At 45.0% G+C, this 15503-nt stretch overlaps 1 protein-coding gene and 1 long non-coding RNA gene across 5 annotated transcripts; one reads left to right on the top strand and one right to left on the bottom strand.

Moving 5' to 3' along the window:
* Positions 1 to 6: 6 nt before the first annotated feature.
* Positions 7 to 15045, bottom strand: svr (Carboxypeptidase D svr). 4 transcript variants are annotated; one of them, XM_086839841.1, is made up of 10 exons: positions 14940 to 15045; positions 14026 to 14550; positions 7716 to 7951; positions 7177 to 7656; positions 7018 to 7118; positions 4321 to 4438; positions 2918 to 4244; positions 2641 to 2864; positions 1348 to 2585; positions 7 to 1169 (listed from the first exon to the last, which is right to left on the bottom strand). In XM_086839841.1, exons 2-10 carry the CDS (start codon positions 14497 to 14499, stop codon positions 991 to 993), a joined length of 4377 nt encoding a protein of 1458 aa, XP_086695967.1. In that variant the 5' UTR covers positions 14500 to 14550; positions 14940 to 15045; the 3' UTR covers positions 7 to 990. The 4 variants fall into 4 exon arrangements, with proteins under 4 accessions (XP_086695967.1, XP_086695966.1, XP_020806920.2 ...); XM_086839840.1 differs by having other exon boundaries at positions 14026 to 14553; positions 14940 to 15018; XM_020951261.2 differs by lacking the exons at positions 14026 to 14550; positions 14940 to 15045 and adding exons at positions 9668 to 10451; positions 10841 to 11002.
* Positions 10446 to 11693, top strand: LOC147642637 (uncharacterized). The gene is made up of 2 exons (XR_015273217.1): positions 10446 to 10854; positions 10924 to 11693. It is a non-coding gene; the product is annotated as an uncharacterized LOC147642637 (long non-coding RNA).
* Positions 15046 to 15503: the final 458 nt, after the last annotated feature.

The following is a 15503-nucleotide window of genomic DNA, read 5'->3' as shown; positions in this document are numbered from 1 at the left end:
ATTATTACATTATTCATTCATTTATTCATTCAGTTTACATTTAGTTGTATAATTGCCATATTTTTGTGGATATGTATACGATATATGGGTATATAGTATATTGGTAAATGCTGCACCTTTGTCTTAACGCTTTTCGTCTTGGCTATGTGCTCTAGCTTAAAGTAAATTAAATCGGTTAAAATCGTGCAGTAAATATATATATATATATTTTGGTGTATATTTAGTACGTCTAATATCAAGTTAATCAAGGAAAATTTTACAAAAGCTCTGTGTTAACTCTGTTAATATTCTTTCTCTCTTGGCACAGCTGCACAATTGGTTTTCCCTCGCTGCCGTGGTTTCTTTTCTGGAAGCCAGATGGACATAAAACGTTAGATTCTGTCTTTAAACAAATACTTGTAGCATAATTGCACACTTTTTTTGACTAATTTCCAGTTGTAAAACAATTCAAAAGCCATTTTGAGCCACGTTCTAAGGTTTGTTCATCATTTCAATTAACAAACTTGCTTTTTCAAATACAATTTACAATTGACTATTTCGCTAGATTCATGTCTTTGCTGTGGCTTCTTCTATTCTTTTTGTTGCTATAGAGTTGCAAATCTCTCAGTCTTAGTTAGGTTATACTATAACGCCTACAGTTCTCTTCTGGGCTGGACAAATACAGATACAGGTGCAGATATCGAATGGGGCTAAAGCCGGAGGCTGGGCGAGAGATTCGAGGGATTCACCGGTACGGTATGGTTCGTCTTTTTGGGGCACAACATTTTCTATTTAAAGCTGACGATTGTGATGCTCATTAACATAAAAGCGCTGGCGCAATTAATTAAGTTACATGTACAAAAAAAAAAAGATAAATAAAAGGTAAGAGCAATGCCTGGCGCTGGCTTCTTCTGTCCTCATCGCTTAAAAACGTTTTGAATCACAGTTATGTTGTGTGTGTGTGTGTGTGTGTTTTGTCGTGGGCTGGGATTTCCTCTGCCACCTCTGTTCTTAGTGGCGACGCTTCTGGCCATGATTGTGCAGCATCACAATCTCATCGCCACTGTCATCGGCTATATCCAGTTCCGGCTCCATGCGCGGCCCATCCTCGTCGTCCTCGTCCTCGTCATCTGTGTGCAGAATGCGCTCCAACTGCTCCTCATCGAAGTACGGCTGAATAGTCATGCCACCTGTTTTTTATTAAAAAATTAGTTTTAAATTGAATATATAAGGCAAAGACTTTACAAGCCCGAGATTCGTAACGCCAGATGCTCGCTCGCTCCAGGCCCTCTTCAAATTTAATTTTAAAGACAGAGAGTGCCCAAGAGCTGCATCTAATTATTACAAAGTCTCTAGGTAGGAACTCACGCTTAATGGGCGATCGAAACAGCTCCGTCTCGCCATCGTCGCCTGCCTCGTCGTCCTCGAGATCGAAATGCTGTTCCTTGCTCTTCTGCGGCAGCAGCGAGAAGTTGTAGTACGGCTTGTTGCCCCGATGGCGGCGATAGAACCAGAACTGAGCGCACAGCACGCACACCACAACTCCGACGATGATCAGGACACTGGCGAACAGAATGAAGAGGAATCGGGGCAAGCCGAACACATGCTCGTTGACCTTTAGGCGGAAAACCACATTCTCCGTGGCGCCAGAGTGACCGCCGTGACTAAGGTGCAACTCCCGGGTAGCTTCCAGGTGACGAGGCGCCTCCACCTTCAGCGTGATGGTGCCCACGGGCACCGCGGCCAAATGGTACTGGCCCAGGCTATTGGTGAAGTTCCTCAGCTTGGCTTGGCCCACAACCGAGACCTTGGCATTGCGCACCGGGTGATTGCTCTCGTCCAGCACGACGCCCGCAATGCTGGTGGTGCCAGCCACAGCTTCAGCTGCACCGCTCAACTTATTCGGCAGCTCCAGCACCTCGCCGCGTATCAGCGTGAACGGGTGCAGGTGGACAATGCCCAGCTCCGTCACTTGGCCATCCTGTATGTCAACCTTGAGTATCTGCGACTCGTAGTTGGGGGCGGTCACCTCCAGGCCGTAACTGCCGCGAGGCAACATCAGCTGGAAGCGTGCCGCGTTCTTAGTCACATTGTAAACGCGCTGCTGATGCTCCAGCAGCCGGACAAAGGCCTCGCGCAGCGGCTGCCCCTTGTCGTTCTGCACCAGACCACTTACTCCCGTCCGTACCAGGGCCAGGAAGTTTTTAATCTTGTCAATGTTCTTGCGCCACACGGAGGCGATCTGCTTGTGGTGGGGCATCCGGCAGCAGGCGACGCCCAGCGTGTAAACGGGGAGATTGTACAGGCGGTACATCATGTTGGTCAGGCGTTCCGTCGTCTTCTGGTGCTGATGCCTGGTGGCGGAGCTGGTGCACTGCAGCGGTGAGTAATTGAACTCCGTGCGCTGCATGCTGTGGGCGAACTTTTCCAGGACTGAGTCGCCGCGCGGGTAGCTCAGGTCGGAGCTGCCTGCACCGAAGGTGAGCATTAGGTCAAAGTTCTCGCTGTGCAGGAACTGCAGGAACATGTCCTTGGCCTGATCGGTCTCTGGACTGAGGATGCGCTCCGCCAGCTCATCCCCCAGCACGGGATCGCAAATGGAAGAGCTGTGAGTAAAAGATTGTTGGTAAGGAAGGCAGGATTATGCCAGGGGTAACTTACTTGAGATTGTACATATCGAAGACCTGCTGGAACTTCTGCGTCTGTGGCAGGAAATAGATGACGCTGCGCTGTAGCAGCTGGACCACCGAGGCGTCCTGCAGCTTGAAGCCTTCAACCAGGTGACGTACCAGATTCAGCAGAATCTCTCTGCCCAGCGGAGTGGCCGTGTCATAGAGAGAGCTCACCACCAATAGCTTGTACTTGTGCTCCTCGGGTTCCCCTATCTAAAGGGAGGTCATTCAAAGGAGGCTATGGGGGAGGCATGGAGGCTACTCACATCCGAGGTCATCTTCAGGTAGTTGAAGTATCTGCTGAACTCGTTGTCCGCATAACCGAAGCTCGCTATTTGCCCGTTCTGGTTTTCCAGCTCGGCCAGGCGCGCCCTAACCTCCGGGTTTGTGTGGTACCGCGTGTTCACCACGTTCTCGATGATCCGGAAATCGTTGGCCGACGCCCAGTGCTGCGGATCGTCCGGCATTAGGGTGACGTCCATGCGCATCTCGTGCGGCTCGCCCTCCGGCACCTCCACCTCCACGCGCAGCGGAGCATAGTTGTCACCCAGGACGGTGAGGTTGTGGCGTCCCGGCAGCGCCAGCTTCCAGTAGTCACCAAAGGTCTGACTATAGCTGGAGTGGTTGGCGCCATTTAGGCGAATCACGGCGCCGGCGATGGGCGTGCCGATGGTGCTGTGCACAAACCCATGTATGCCGTGGTGCACCTGCTCGATGAACTGCAGCATCGGTTCGCGGTGATCCGCCCAGTATTTGGGCAACTCAGCGGCCAGGGGGAACTTGTCGCAGCCCATCTCAATGGTTAGCTCCAGACACCCGGCCCGCACATAGTTCCAGTCCTGCATCCCCCCCGTGACGCTATACCACTGCGCCCCGTTGGTGATGCCCTCGGCAAAGTACTCGTTCTGGAACAGCTCGCAGGGCTGGCCCAGATGCATGGTGGGGTGGGCATTGGCATAGATCCCGGCCAGATGTCGGAACAGGGCGTTGTCCTCGGTGGGATTGGGCTTGCGCCCGTTGATGCTCGAATTGCGAAGCCTCATGGAGGGATCATTGAAGTCGTTCTCGTTGTCGTCGTACGGGTAGTTGGCGACCAGGGAGCCGCCATGGAGATTGGCGGACAGGACGAACGGCAGCGACAGGGTCCAGTTCATCAGAGCGGCCACCTCGGGCTCCGTCACCTTGTTGAACCTATCTGTCCCGTACTGGTCCGGAAAGTTCCTGTTCAGATCGATGCCATGCGCATTGGCCCGTCCCACACCGCCGGTGCGATCTCCTTCCCGTGACACTTCGTAGCCGTCGGGATTCATGCTGTAGAGGAAGTGAATCCGGGTGCCGTTCACCATCTTGGTCACCCGCTCGTCGTTGCCATAGCGCTCCAGCAGGTACTTGGTGAGCAGCAGGAGCATCTCCTTGCCCACCACCTCGTTGCCATGCATGTTGGCCACGTACTTGAACTCGGGCACGCCGGGCACATGGGCTCCGGGTGTGGCGAATATCTCCAGCACCCACAGGTCGCGGCCCTCGACGCTCTTGCCAATGCTGTAAAGGCGGGTCAGCGAGGGATATCTGGCCGAGATGTCGCGAAGGAGGCTGGAAAGGAAAGAGATGTCAAGTTTAGCAGGGACTTCTATTCTCTCTTCATACAGAGATGCTATGCTATGCTCACCTCTCCATGGCCGTGAAGTTGTGATGCTCGAACTTGGTGGGGGTGAGGAAGCCATGGAACTGCTCCTTGCGCTTCTCCGGCGGCTCCGAACGCTCCACCTTGACCTTCCGGAAGTTGCCTAGGGACAGAGTGGGCAGAGCGGAGACGGAAATGAGGGTAAGGATCTTGTGCGTGTCAGGGTGTGTGTGTGTGTGTGTGTGTGTTTTCATGCCAGTTTCGATTGCAAAAGGTGCCGCATGCAAAGGGGTTGTGTAGGGGTTACGGGGAAGCAGGGAGTCTAAAGTTAGGGGTCAATGGTTAAGGCTAGGGACTTGGGACTAGGGGCTAAGGGGGCGGGAGTAGGCGTAGCTAGATCAGAAGCCGATTTACAAGCACAAGCATAGATGCATATCATAGTATAATTTTGTTCGTTTATTTTTGCCATAATTTCCATAGTTCACATTTATTTCAAGATAAAATCCAAGTAAAATGCCAAAGAAAATGCCCGACTTTTTGTACAATTTAGTGCGATCGATACATTTAATACCTATTTATAAATATAAAACATATCCATATCGAGAATCTATAGTTTGATTTTTGGCACATACATTATTTTTTTCCTTTTGTTTCTTTTCCCTTTCCTTTCCTTCTTTTTTTTCGATTTTTAGGTACTTGGTGGAATATATAAATACAATTTTAAACAGATTCTGTGTGATTCTAGTCCTGTCTTACAGCTGATTGTAAGACAAAGGATATATGTATATATATGCCCGGAATGGTCAGGTCAGCAAAGAACGCCAAAGCCAAAGTTTCGCAAAAAATTATGAACATAAACTGATGACTTCATCAACGATAATTATTTAAGCAAGATAGTGATTTGTAGTATAATTAAACTAAATTTGAAACAAAAAAATAAACAAAATTTTTAGAGTTTAGTTAATTTTTTTAAAACTTTGTTCTAAAATGTTTTTTTCTTTCTTCTTTGAATGCAAATCAAATAAAATAAATATTGGCAGTCATTCCCTTCTTGGCCTTTGTATACCTTCAACAAAACCTAAAATAAATTTTTCGATTAGTTATGATATTTGAAAAACTTTGGTTTTTTTTATATGCTACCGAAGAATTCATTAATTTCAATTTGAAATGCTTTTCTGTGCTAGTTTTTGTAAGGTTAACGAATCTGAATACTGAGTTTTGAAATATATTTTCAAATTTTTACACTTTTAACAATTTAACCTCTTATAAAATTTTGAAAAAAATGAAGTAAAATTTTGTTTCGACCAGAAATAGCTAGATCGAATGGGCTGTTGATGCTGATAAGGAATATATATGGTTTATATGGCGGAAATGATTTCCTTACTGCGATTTAAGTCTCTGATTTAACTTATAATGCAAGGGTATAAAAAGAATACTACTAAATTTGGATTAAAAAAGATTAAAAATTTGAAAGAAAATGTGAAATGAAATATATTAAAAAAAAGTCGAATTCTAAAGGTACAAATAAATAAGAAACAAACAAAATATTAATTGAAACGAGATAAAATACACACTACAATCGAAATCTTAAGGCGAAATTAGGCAAGCAATACCACAAAAACACAAATCTAAATCTATACAATATATAAAAATGTGGTGACGCCTAAAGTGAATACTGATGAGACCATGATGGAAATAAAAACGCACCAAGCGAAAATTAAAATTTTATTTATCCTTTGGGAGAGATAAACCTGGCTCATCAATTCATTTTTATTCCTCTTTTCGCTCCATTCAATTTCCAGCTAAAGTCATGTGTGCATTGCATATATATGGTTTATATCTACATTAAAAGCCATAATTCATGTTTCCGATATCTGATGGAATTCGCATAGATTCTACATATGATAGTAATATTATATAGCCGTATATATATATGTATGTACTTATATGTCCATATAGTGCATATGTATATGCGTAAAACAGAAAGACAAACAGGAGAGAGATCAAGCTAAAACCGTGTATATATTGTTCGTCTAATTAGGGGGCCATTTTATGACCTTCCAAGTGGGCTGTGACTTTGGATTGGAGTTCTTTACAAGTTCCTAAGTACAATTCGCTTATATTCGATTATTGTGTGTTGTTTGTTATTTCGCTATTTAGATATTTCGATTTTTGGTTTTGGATTGTTCGGGCTCTGGCTGCACTTTTGCTGTCCCTTGCCGAGGTCTATTTACAACTCAACCGGCTTCCTCGTCGAGTGTGTGAGAAATGAAACGAAAGGGGATGGAGCGAGGGGAAGAGACACAATGGACCAGAGATTCCTTCGGTGAAAGTGGAAATACAACATAAAATGCACAAATAGTAAAGGAAAATACACTAAACAGATTCGATTCGATTAGTTTCGGCCATTTGAACGCCTAACAATTAAACTTTCAAAAAACCGATAGCAAGAAAGAGGAATCGTGGGGAAAAAACAAAAGGGATGAGATGATCATGCCCACACCAAAGGGTAAGGGTAAGGTTAGATGGTAAGGAAATGAGCCGAGTCAACATATAGTACAATAACGAAAACTGGCAGCGTGCAAACTAGGTGCAGGTCATGGCTATATGCTATGTGTGTGTGTATGTTTCTAGCTGGATCTGCTGCTATATATGTATATATATATATAGATCTGTTTGTATATTTAGCTGGCGTTCCCCCTCCTTTTTAGAAATAATAGGGACTGTAAAAACTGCTAATACCATCAAAGTTCGTCTCGACGGGCGTCAGCTTGAAGTCGACGCGCAGTGCCTCCTGGTTGTCGTTGGTCACCCTCACCTGTTGCGGGGCACTTGCCTGGTAGCTGTACAGAGATAGCATTAGCTTAGTGGATCAAGAAGGAGAAGTAAGAGCACACCCACCCAAAGGCAGCAGCATGGACACTGTAGAGGCCCGGGGTCAACAGGCGCCAGTACTCGCCACGCTTCGACGTCCGTATGGGCTTGTCCTCCAGTCCAACCACGTAGACATTGGCATCGGCTATGGGGTAGCCGCTGACATCCTCCACCAGACCCTTAATGCCTATGTGCGCCTGACGCAGCAGCTGCAGGAGCGATCCCTTGTTCCGCGCCCACTCCTGCGGCAGTGTGCTGGCAGCCGGAAACTTGCAGCAGGAGAGCTCGATGGTCAGCTCGAAGCAGTTGCTGAAGGCGTAGTTGAAGTCCTGCATGCCGCCGGACAGCTCGTACCAGTTGGCGCCGTTGGTGATGCCGCCGGAGAAGCTGTCGTTGCAGTTGTTGCCCTTGCGCATGATCGGGTGGTTGTCCGAGTAGGTGTGGGCCAGCTGCTTGAACACTCGATCGTCCGGGGTCAGGCTCTCCTCGCAGCACTCGTTGTGGGCACTGGAAGGGTCTTGAGTTAGTCCAGTTGGTAGGAGGAGGGTAGGTTGCCCTTGACTTACATGGAGTTGTCGTACGGATAACTGGCCACCACGGCGCCGCCATGGAAGTTGGCGGAGAGCACGAACGGCTTGCTCACAATCCAGTTCACCAGGGCTGCCGTTTCCGGCTGGCGGGATTGAGCGCGCAGTTGGTGGACGTGCGACTGCTCGAGGCGATCGGGAAAATCGCGATTCAGATCGATGCCGGCCGCATTGCCGCGACCCACATAGTTGGGCAGCGATTCGCAGTTGCCCTCCTGCAAAGAAGATTACGTGTTTGTTTTTTGGGTTAATTAACAGCTATGTCAGATTGCCTTATCTCTGTGGCACAACTAACAAATGGTGTATTTGTAAGTGAACCATTCTTAATTGCTTCGTATAAATGTGAACTGTACTAAGAGTTAACTTGGGGGATATTAATTTAATCGCATTAAAAGGTTAGTTCATTTGATACTTTACTTAAAAGCCAAGACTTGGCTGGTATTACTTGTATTAAATTGCAGCTTTTACAATATATAGGATAATTTGATGTTATTGAAAGTTAAAGTTGCTAGTTGAAAGCACAACAAGTTTCTCTGTTTGCTCTCTATCATGGGCTGATTGGCATGCAGGTCACTCCTGACCGGAATTGGCCATTTAGCAAGGCAGTCAGGTGTCAGTCGACTGGTTACACAATAATATGTTATATATGTATAGAAAACGGAATGAGCGGTCTTTCCCCGATAGATATTCGATGACAATACAATACAATATTGGGCAATGAAGCAGGAAAACAGAACGCATCACCAGAGCCAGAGCCAGCGCCAGGGGCAGGGGCAGGGGCAGTGGTGGTTTACTCGGCTTTCCAATCAATCAGAGAAAAGGCCACAGAGACCCAACACGCATCGGAAGGTGGAGTCCACACAAGAATGGACGCCGGAAAAGTGGAACACGGAACAGGCCGGTGGCAAAACCAACAAATTACACCATTGACGGGCCACGTTAAATGGATCATGTCATCATCATCGTCACCACGATGATCACTGCACACCACCGAAGCTGAAAAACTCGGCAGCTCCGAATCAGCTGCTCACGTGGTCAAAATGGGTAATGGATGAGTTGGCTGGGTGCTGGGGTAAACAATGGTAATTGAACTGAGCCTTGTAAACATGTTATGTTTGTTTTAAATAGTTAATGTATTAATATCAATCCTTAGTGCAGCCCGATATAAATAAAGTTATCCTTAAAGGCAAGACAAAAAAACAAGCATGATTTGTTTTTATAATCCATAAAGCGAGGTTAACCCTTTTTCACCAAAAAAGGAAACAAAGTCCCTTCCTAACTTAATATCAATTGGTATCCAAGTTTTTTTAGCGAAACCAAGCGATTTCAATAGTACTTCATATTGAAGCTGGAAAATTAAATTAAATTCGCATTAGGTGTGGGCTTTTCCCATACATTCGCTACATTCGCAAATCAATTTGAAATACCCGCCAGCGAGGGGGCGACAGAGCGCGAGAGACTTCCAGATTGTATTAATCTGACCTTTATTCTTGTTGCTGTGCCACTGAGCACATACAAATATTAATAATTGCGAGTTTGCGCTTTCAGCTTCACACCAAGCAGCAGCACACGAACACCCGAGAAGACGACAACGAGCGATAGTTGTTAATGATAAGAAATATTGGTAAACAAACGAGGGGTTTTTTTGAGCCCAGAGCTTGGGCTCTGGCAGGCAGTTCATTAGGAAGTTGGGAAATGTTATGTGGCAGTCACAGAGACAGACAGGCCGAGAGAGAAGAAGAGAGAGAGAGAGCTAACGCTCTCTTCTGGCCATTTTAAAATCATTCGCTCCCACCCACTAACTACTCTCTATCTCTCCTGCTGCCATTTTTGGGCTCCTCCGGTGCTCCCGCTTCCACTCATCGATTTTTCCCACAAATCGAACACCACAACAGGTGACACCAGGGGAGGAGGAGGAAAACACACTTTACCTGCGACAACGCATAGCCGTCCGGATTCATGGTGGGCATCAGGTAAATGTCCGTACTGTTAACCAGCCGGCCCAGATCCGGAACCCGCTCGTAGTTGCCCAGCAGATACTGGGCCAGGTACACTAGCAGCTGCCTGCCGACGGTCTCGTCTCCGTGCATGTTGGCAATGTACTTCACCGGCGGAGTCAGCAGGTTCCGCTGTCGGGTGTTCCGCGAGATCTGCAGGGCCAGCAGGTTCCTGCCCTCCAGCGAACGGCCCAGGTAGTGGACGCGTGCCTGGTCGGGATAGGCCTTCTCCAGTCCGGCGAACAAGTCCTCCAGCTGCTCCTGGCTCACGTAGTGGGGTTGCTGCAGGAAGGAATCATCTTCCTTGATGATGTACCCGCTGCCGACCGTTGCGAGAGCGAGAGCCATTGAAAGCCACAGCGCCAGCATCTTGATTCTGTCTTTATCGATGATTCTTTCAGAGGCCACGGGCTCCGGCTGATAGCTGCTGCCGTTTATCACTGGAGTGCAAATTGAGCGATACAGTTACTTTTCAGCTCCACACTCCTCCGCTGCTCCTCTGCGCGCGCTCTGCTCCTTTGTCTTTGGCGGTGGCGTCCCCGTTCGTCGGTTCTCGCTGGCTAGTCCAGTGTAAATGTCGTCGTTGCAGCTCAGCCTCGAAAAATCAACTGTTTGAAAATTTGCTGCGTTGATTGGCCTTAAGCGCCCATTGCCCGCTCAGTCGCCGTCGCCGCCGCACAGTGGGACCATTTCAGTTTGTTCGTTGTCAAATTATAAACTTCGGAACCAAGATAAGAGATATCACGTTCTTTTTATATAATTTAATTTAATATTGGTTAAACTTTATTCTATTAACAATAAACAAATATAGTATATCTGCAACTATAATCGTGACTAAATTTCGGGCTTTATTCATATTTATTGTTTTTAAAATATTGACAACTTCCTTGAGTACTCAAAATCAATACGCCCACTGCAAAATTTTGACTTTGGCAACGATGTTTGTTCCAGAGGACCCACTGTGCGCCGCCGCTAATGCTGCTGGCACTCCAAGAGAGCCAAAAAATACACAACACTCCGGCAAAGAGAGAGCGCGCCCTCCGCGGCACGGCAGGCACAGGCGCTAATTGTGGGGAAATTACACGCTGCTGCGAACTCACTACTCACACTCTGCGTTTTCGGTAAATTTTTGATCAAGAAAAGCTTTCATTTACGTCTTTTTTCAAATGTTTATTGTTGTATTTTGTTAGGAGCCATAGCTTAATGGTTTATTTAGGCGCATTTAATTGTGCTATTACGGTGTTGCCAGACCGAAAAAGTGGGGCGCCTGCGCATGTGGGTGTGTGATTTGGGCAAAATAAGGGAGAGAGAGAGAGAGGGTGTTGCGTCTCATCGCTTGCCTTTGCACGTCAACAGGATATTTTTAGCGACGCACACGAAAATCAATAACTCAACTCACAATCTCACGCCCACACCCAGGCGTCATGACGTCACGACCGTCCTGCGTGGGTTCAAAGGCCACCCACACAGGCACAGGCTGAGGCACACGGACTTGCTTACGTGCGAGAGAACGTCCCGCCGCCGCCTTATCAACAAGCAAACAAAAATTGGCAAAGAGAGCGAGGCTACATTTTTTTATCAGAGAATATGCGACAACAACATATGGACATTTTCCGCCTCTTTCTCAGCTCTTCCCTCCCGCATTACCCCAAACCACTAACCACCATGCCCCTTGATTAACCGCTGGCGACAAGTAAATAAATACAAAAAGCTCAGTTCCGATCTGCTTATGGGAAAGCTGCTCACAACGAAGAGAAAGAGCGTAAGAGAGAAAACAAAAACAGAGTAATGCACTTCCTTAGGGGATTGCGGTTAAAGAGCAGCAGAGAGTGACGAAGGTTATATACCCTACAATTACAAATATGTATTTAAATTATTATTTTCTTTTAAATTGAATTTGATTGTATTCCTAAAAATAATTTTAAACTTTCAAATAAATTATCAGTTCAAGAAATGGCAAGCTAAGATGTTGATTTAAGTACTCTCGCTTCCAGTAACAATTGGCCAGGCGATTTCTATAATCTGCATAATGTTTTCGCGTCTGCAGCAGACACAAGCACCTGTTTTATATAATCTGCATTATGCTCGTGAACTGCCACAGCTGCTGCACGCACATACAGCCACACATCAACCATGTATACGGCAATAAAATAATAAATACAAAAAACTTGCCAATCTGCAAAGCGTGTGCTCTGCAGCGGAAATTGGCAAACATTTAGCACCAACTCTCGGGCAGCAACAACGAAACCGGTTGCCAATCAAAGTGTTTCAATTGCAGTTAAATAAAGTGAATAAAGTTGAACCGAAAAGCGAAAACAACACATTGATGAAATTTGTTGTGACACGTAACCAGTTCCTTGCAATGTAATGGCCATTTGTCGCCCCCTACTTGTTCTGCCACCCAGTATTTTCAGTCGGTTATTGTCACAGACCCTGCTGCAATTGCGAAATAATGACGTCAACAACTGACAACTGTCGACGGCTTAGCGGGCTAAGTAACTATGTTTACTTTATTACTCCGATTATTGGCGAGGCCATAAAACTGTCATCAAAGATATACGCACGCACGAAGGCCCACATACATGACGAAAAAGTATCATTATTTTTCAGCCAAACTAATGTCAAAACAGGCACTGAAAACATTCTATGTACATACATGAATTTCATTATGTATTTATCTTTCTCCCTCCCTCTTCCTTGTTGTTGTTGTTGTTGGAATAGCTTTGAACTATGTTAATTAAGATATTTTCCTCCAGTGCATCTCGCATTTAACAGCTTTCTAAGTTTGTTTGCCATTATTTTAATCTAATCAGGGCCCCTAAGTGCTCATTGAAGTGCCAAAAAGGAGAGGCGACAAGGCCAAAATAGCCCAGGCCATATATAATACTTCATGGATTAGATAGACCTGATTATTATTAAGAATGCAACGCACATTAATTCGTTACTTAAAAGTGAACGGGCCTGTTTTTTAAAAAAAAAGTCTGGCCATTTAAATAAATAATACCCAGACAAGATCCACAATAATCCTAAACAAAATAAAAATGGCCTGTTAAGACAAGCAATAATGAACGTATAAATGTCACTTTTTGTAAATTATAAAGCGAACTTGGAACTTAAGAGACTTTTCTTCGTTTCATTTTCATTAATCACCGCATACACACAAACATACATACATACTTTAAAACATGGATCGCAATGAGCAGTTGATTAACATGCAAAAAGAAAAATTTAACTGCTCGTCGGGAATCCCCCAAAGATTAACAATAAAACGATAAAGGTATAATGCTCCCAGCTCCCGTGTGAATCGATTCAAATTTCGATAAATATATTTTCTACATATTCAAAACCGGTTTGTATTTTGTAGATGATAAAACTACAATCTAAATAGCACAAAATTGTATTTATGGTTTTATATGTCATAATGATAAACCAATGAAATTGTGTTAAAGATACAATTACAAATGCATCTGCTATTGTCATCCACCTAAAAAATAAACTTCCCACTTGATGCCCCATGATGCATCACTTGGCACTCTTCCATTGAAGAGACTCTTCGGAAACTTGAGAGCCACTCAAAAGACACTTGGCCGAGACATTGAGACCACAGAAGGGGAGCAGATCGGTGGAGAATATCTCTAGTCGGATTAGTCGCGTCTAGAGCTGAGAGTCGCTAATTGAGTCATTATACGAGGCGGAACGGCGGTAAGCTACAAACCAGTGAAACTGGGTCACATTTTCCGATCATGGGGGTGGCTCAGAACTTAGAACTTGTTTTCCCCTAGAGTGTACAGAGATAAACCGGACTTTTATTTTTCTCTGTGCCACACAAAGCACTGCGAGCCAAGTTCAGACAAAAGCTCAGTATATCTCATGCAGAGAACTCCGATCAAGAAAGATTCGTTGACGGATAATATTTTCCCGACCTGTATTGTGAATATTATCGTATTATAGATCAAAGGGAAAGGTTAGAGGTAGTTGAAACCCATTTACATTCACTTTTTCCACTCTATGAATGAGAGCGCAGCTGTTTTTATACATTTCTTGCGATTGATTCAGACTAGATCGTTCGATTTTCAGGGGAATACAGCTACAGCACCGGTTAAAATAATATCATCTAAATAGTTATAGAACTATTATTTTATTTTTTATTTTTTATTACATTTTTATTTATTCCTCAGTTTCATTTCATTGAAACTTTTTGATGTATTGTGTAGGTTTATTAAAAAATAGTTGATACTATTTATTTTCCCTCAGCTGAATAACCATGAATCGTATACAAGTTTGGGACTCACCTTGGCGGCGGCGAATCCATCGGGATTGCAGGTGGGCAGAAAATGGATTTCGGTGGTGTTCAGGAGGCGTTGCACCTCCTGGTCTGCTACGTAGTGGCTGGCCAGGTACTCGGCCGCATAAAGCACGATCTGGCGGCCCAGGGCCTCGTCGCCTCGTACATTGGCCACCAGCTTGACCATCGGACGCAGCAGATCTCCTTCCTTGCCTTCCGAGGTCGGTGCACTCAGTGACAGGACATGAAGGGGACGATCCTTCAGGGATTTCCCAATCGTATACGTTTGTGCCAGTTCCGGATAATCTTTGGCCAGCTGGGCAAAAAGCTCACCCACTTGGACATTGTCCAGATAGTGGGGATTCTCTAGAAAGTTCTCTGTCTCCTGGATCACCTGCACTTCGCTGTACTCTGCCTCCGCAGAGGCGAGGAAGAGGCACAGGGCCAAGACCAGCACAAGTCTCAGTAACACACACATCATTTATGGGTGAGGGGTTTGTATACACTTTTCGCGGATTTTGTTGTTGCTAATCTACTGCAGACACGTAAGCAGGCGCAAACACAAACACAACAACAACCACAGGCGCAAGCGCGCACGAGAGTAAAGGAGGAATGAATATTTCAGAAAGAACAGGTAAGGTTGGTTAACTATCAAATGCGTGAAATCGGTAAAAGCAACAATTGCTTTCTTTGCCACAAAATAAAAAAAAGAAAGAAAAAAACAACTGCAAAAACAAAATGTTGACACGCACACACACACGAGCGCGCACTCACATACACTAGCGGAATGCCGAAACGAACTTGTTCTAAATATTCACTGTTTTTGGCGTTTCTTATTGCCCCGTTGGCACTCGGCGGCGCGCCTTCTTTTGCTTTTGTCACAACTCCACGCCCAACTGCTCCCCTGGCCCCAATTATTACCGAAAACTTCTTTAATTTTACTTCATTTAATAAATTTCACTGAGATCTGTGAAACCTCGACGATACTATCTTTACTATCGATGGACAGGCTTACGGAAGCACTATCGATGAATTTTCGACCGTCACGATATTTCTTTTGCCTGTTCTTAAACTTTTTTTATTTTCATCTTCAAAAAGTGTGGGCCAATTTATTTTCCAGCGGACATAGCTAGATCAACTCGGCTGTTGATGCTGATTAAGAATATATGAATCTGATATAAGACCTACTCTGCTGTCCAAGCTTCTGACTAAAATTATAATAACCGGAAACTATTTAATATGTTTTAATAAAAATACTTGAATACTTTTTATTATTAGAAACAATAAAATAATACCTATAATAATTAAAAAAGAAAATAATAATAAATCTATTTGGAGCGATAATATCGATATCTGAATCGAACTCTGGCCGGAACCTGTCGTGAACCAGTCGCTCTCCAACACATCGGAACCATCTTAATTAGATCCGGATTCAAAATGTTGGCGGGGACTGGACTAAATGTAGATATGTATGTAGTCGCTTAA

This window comes from Drosophila serrata, unplaced genomic scaffold (genome assembly GCF_035046125.1).
Source record: "Drosophila serrata isolate PLE 108 unplaced genomic scaffold, ASM3504612v1 contig_378, whole genome shotgun sequence".
In the NCBI taxonomy this organism is placed as follows: Eukaryota; Metazoa; Arthropoda; class Insecta; order Diptera; family Drosophilidae; genus Drosophila; species Drosophila serrata.
Note: the sequence above shows the minus strand (reverse complement) of the source record. Positions and strands in the feature narration are given on the sequence as shown.

Bases quoted from the DNA above. Each gene is read 5' to 3' on its own strand.
- svr (XM_086839841.1), bottom strand. From the start codon at position 14,499: ATGATGTGTGTGTTACTGAGACTTGTGCTGGTCTTGGCCCTGTGCCTC. The intron at 7,952-14,025 runs GTGAGTCCCAAA...TCTTCTTTGCAG, and splicing joins ATGGATTCGCCGCCGCCAAG to GAGGGCAACTGCGAATCGCT. The intron at 4,439-7,017 runs GTATTAGCAGTT...CTCTGTCCCTAG, and splicing joins CGTCGAGACGAACTTTGATG to GCAACTTCCGGAAGGTCAAG.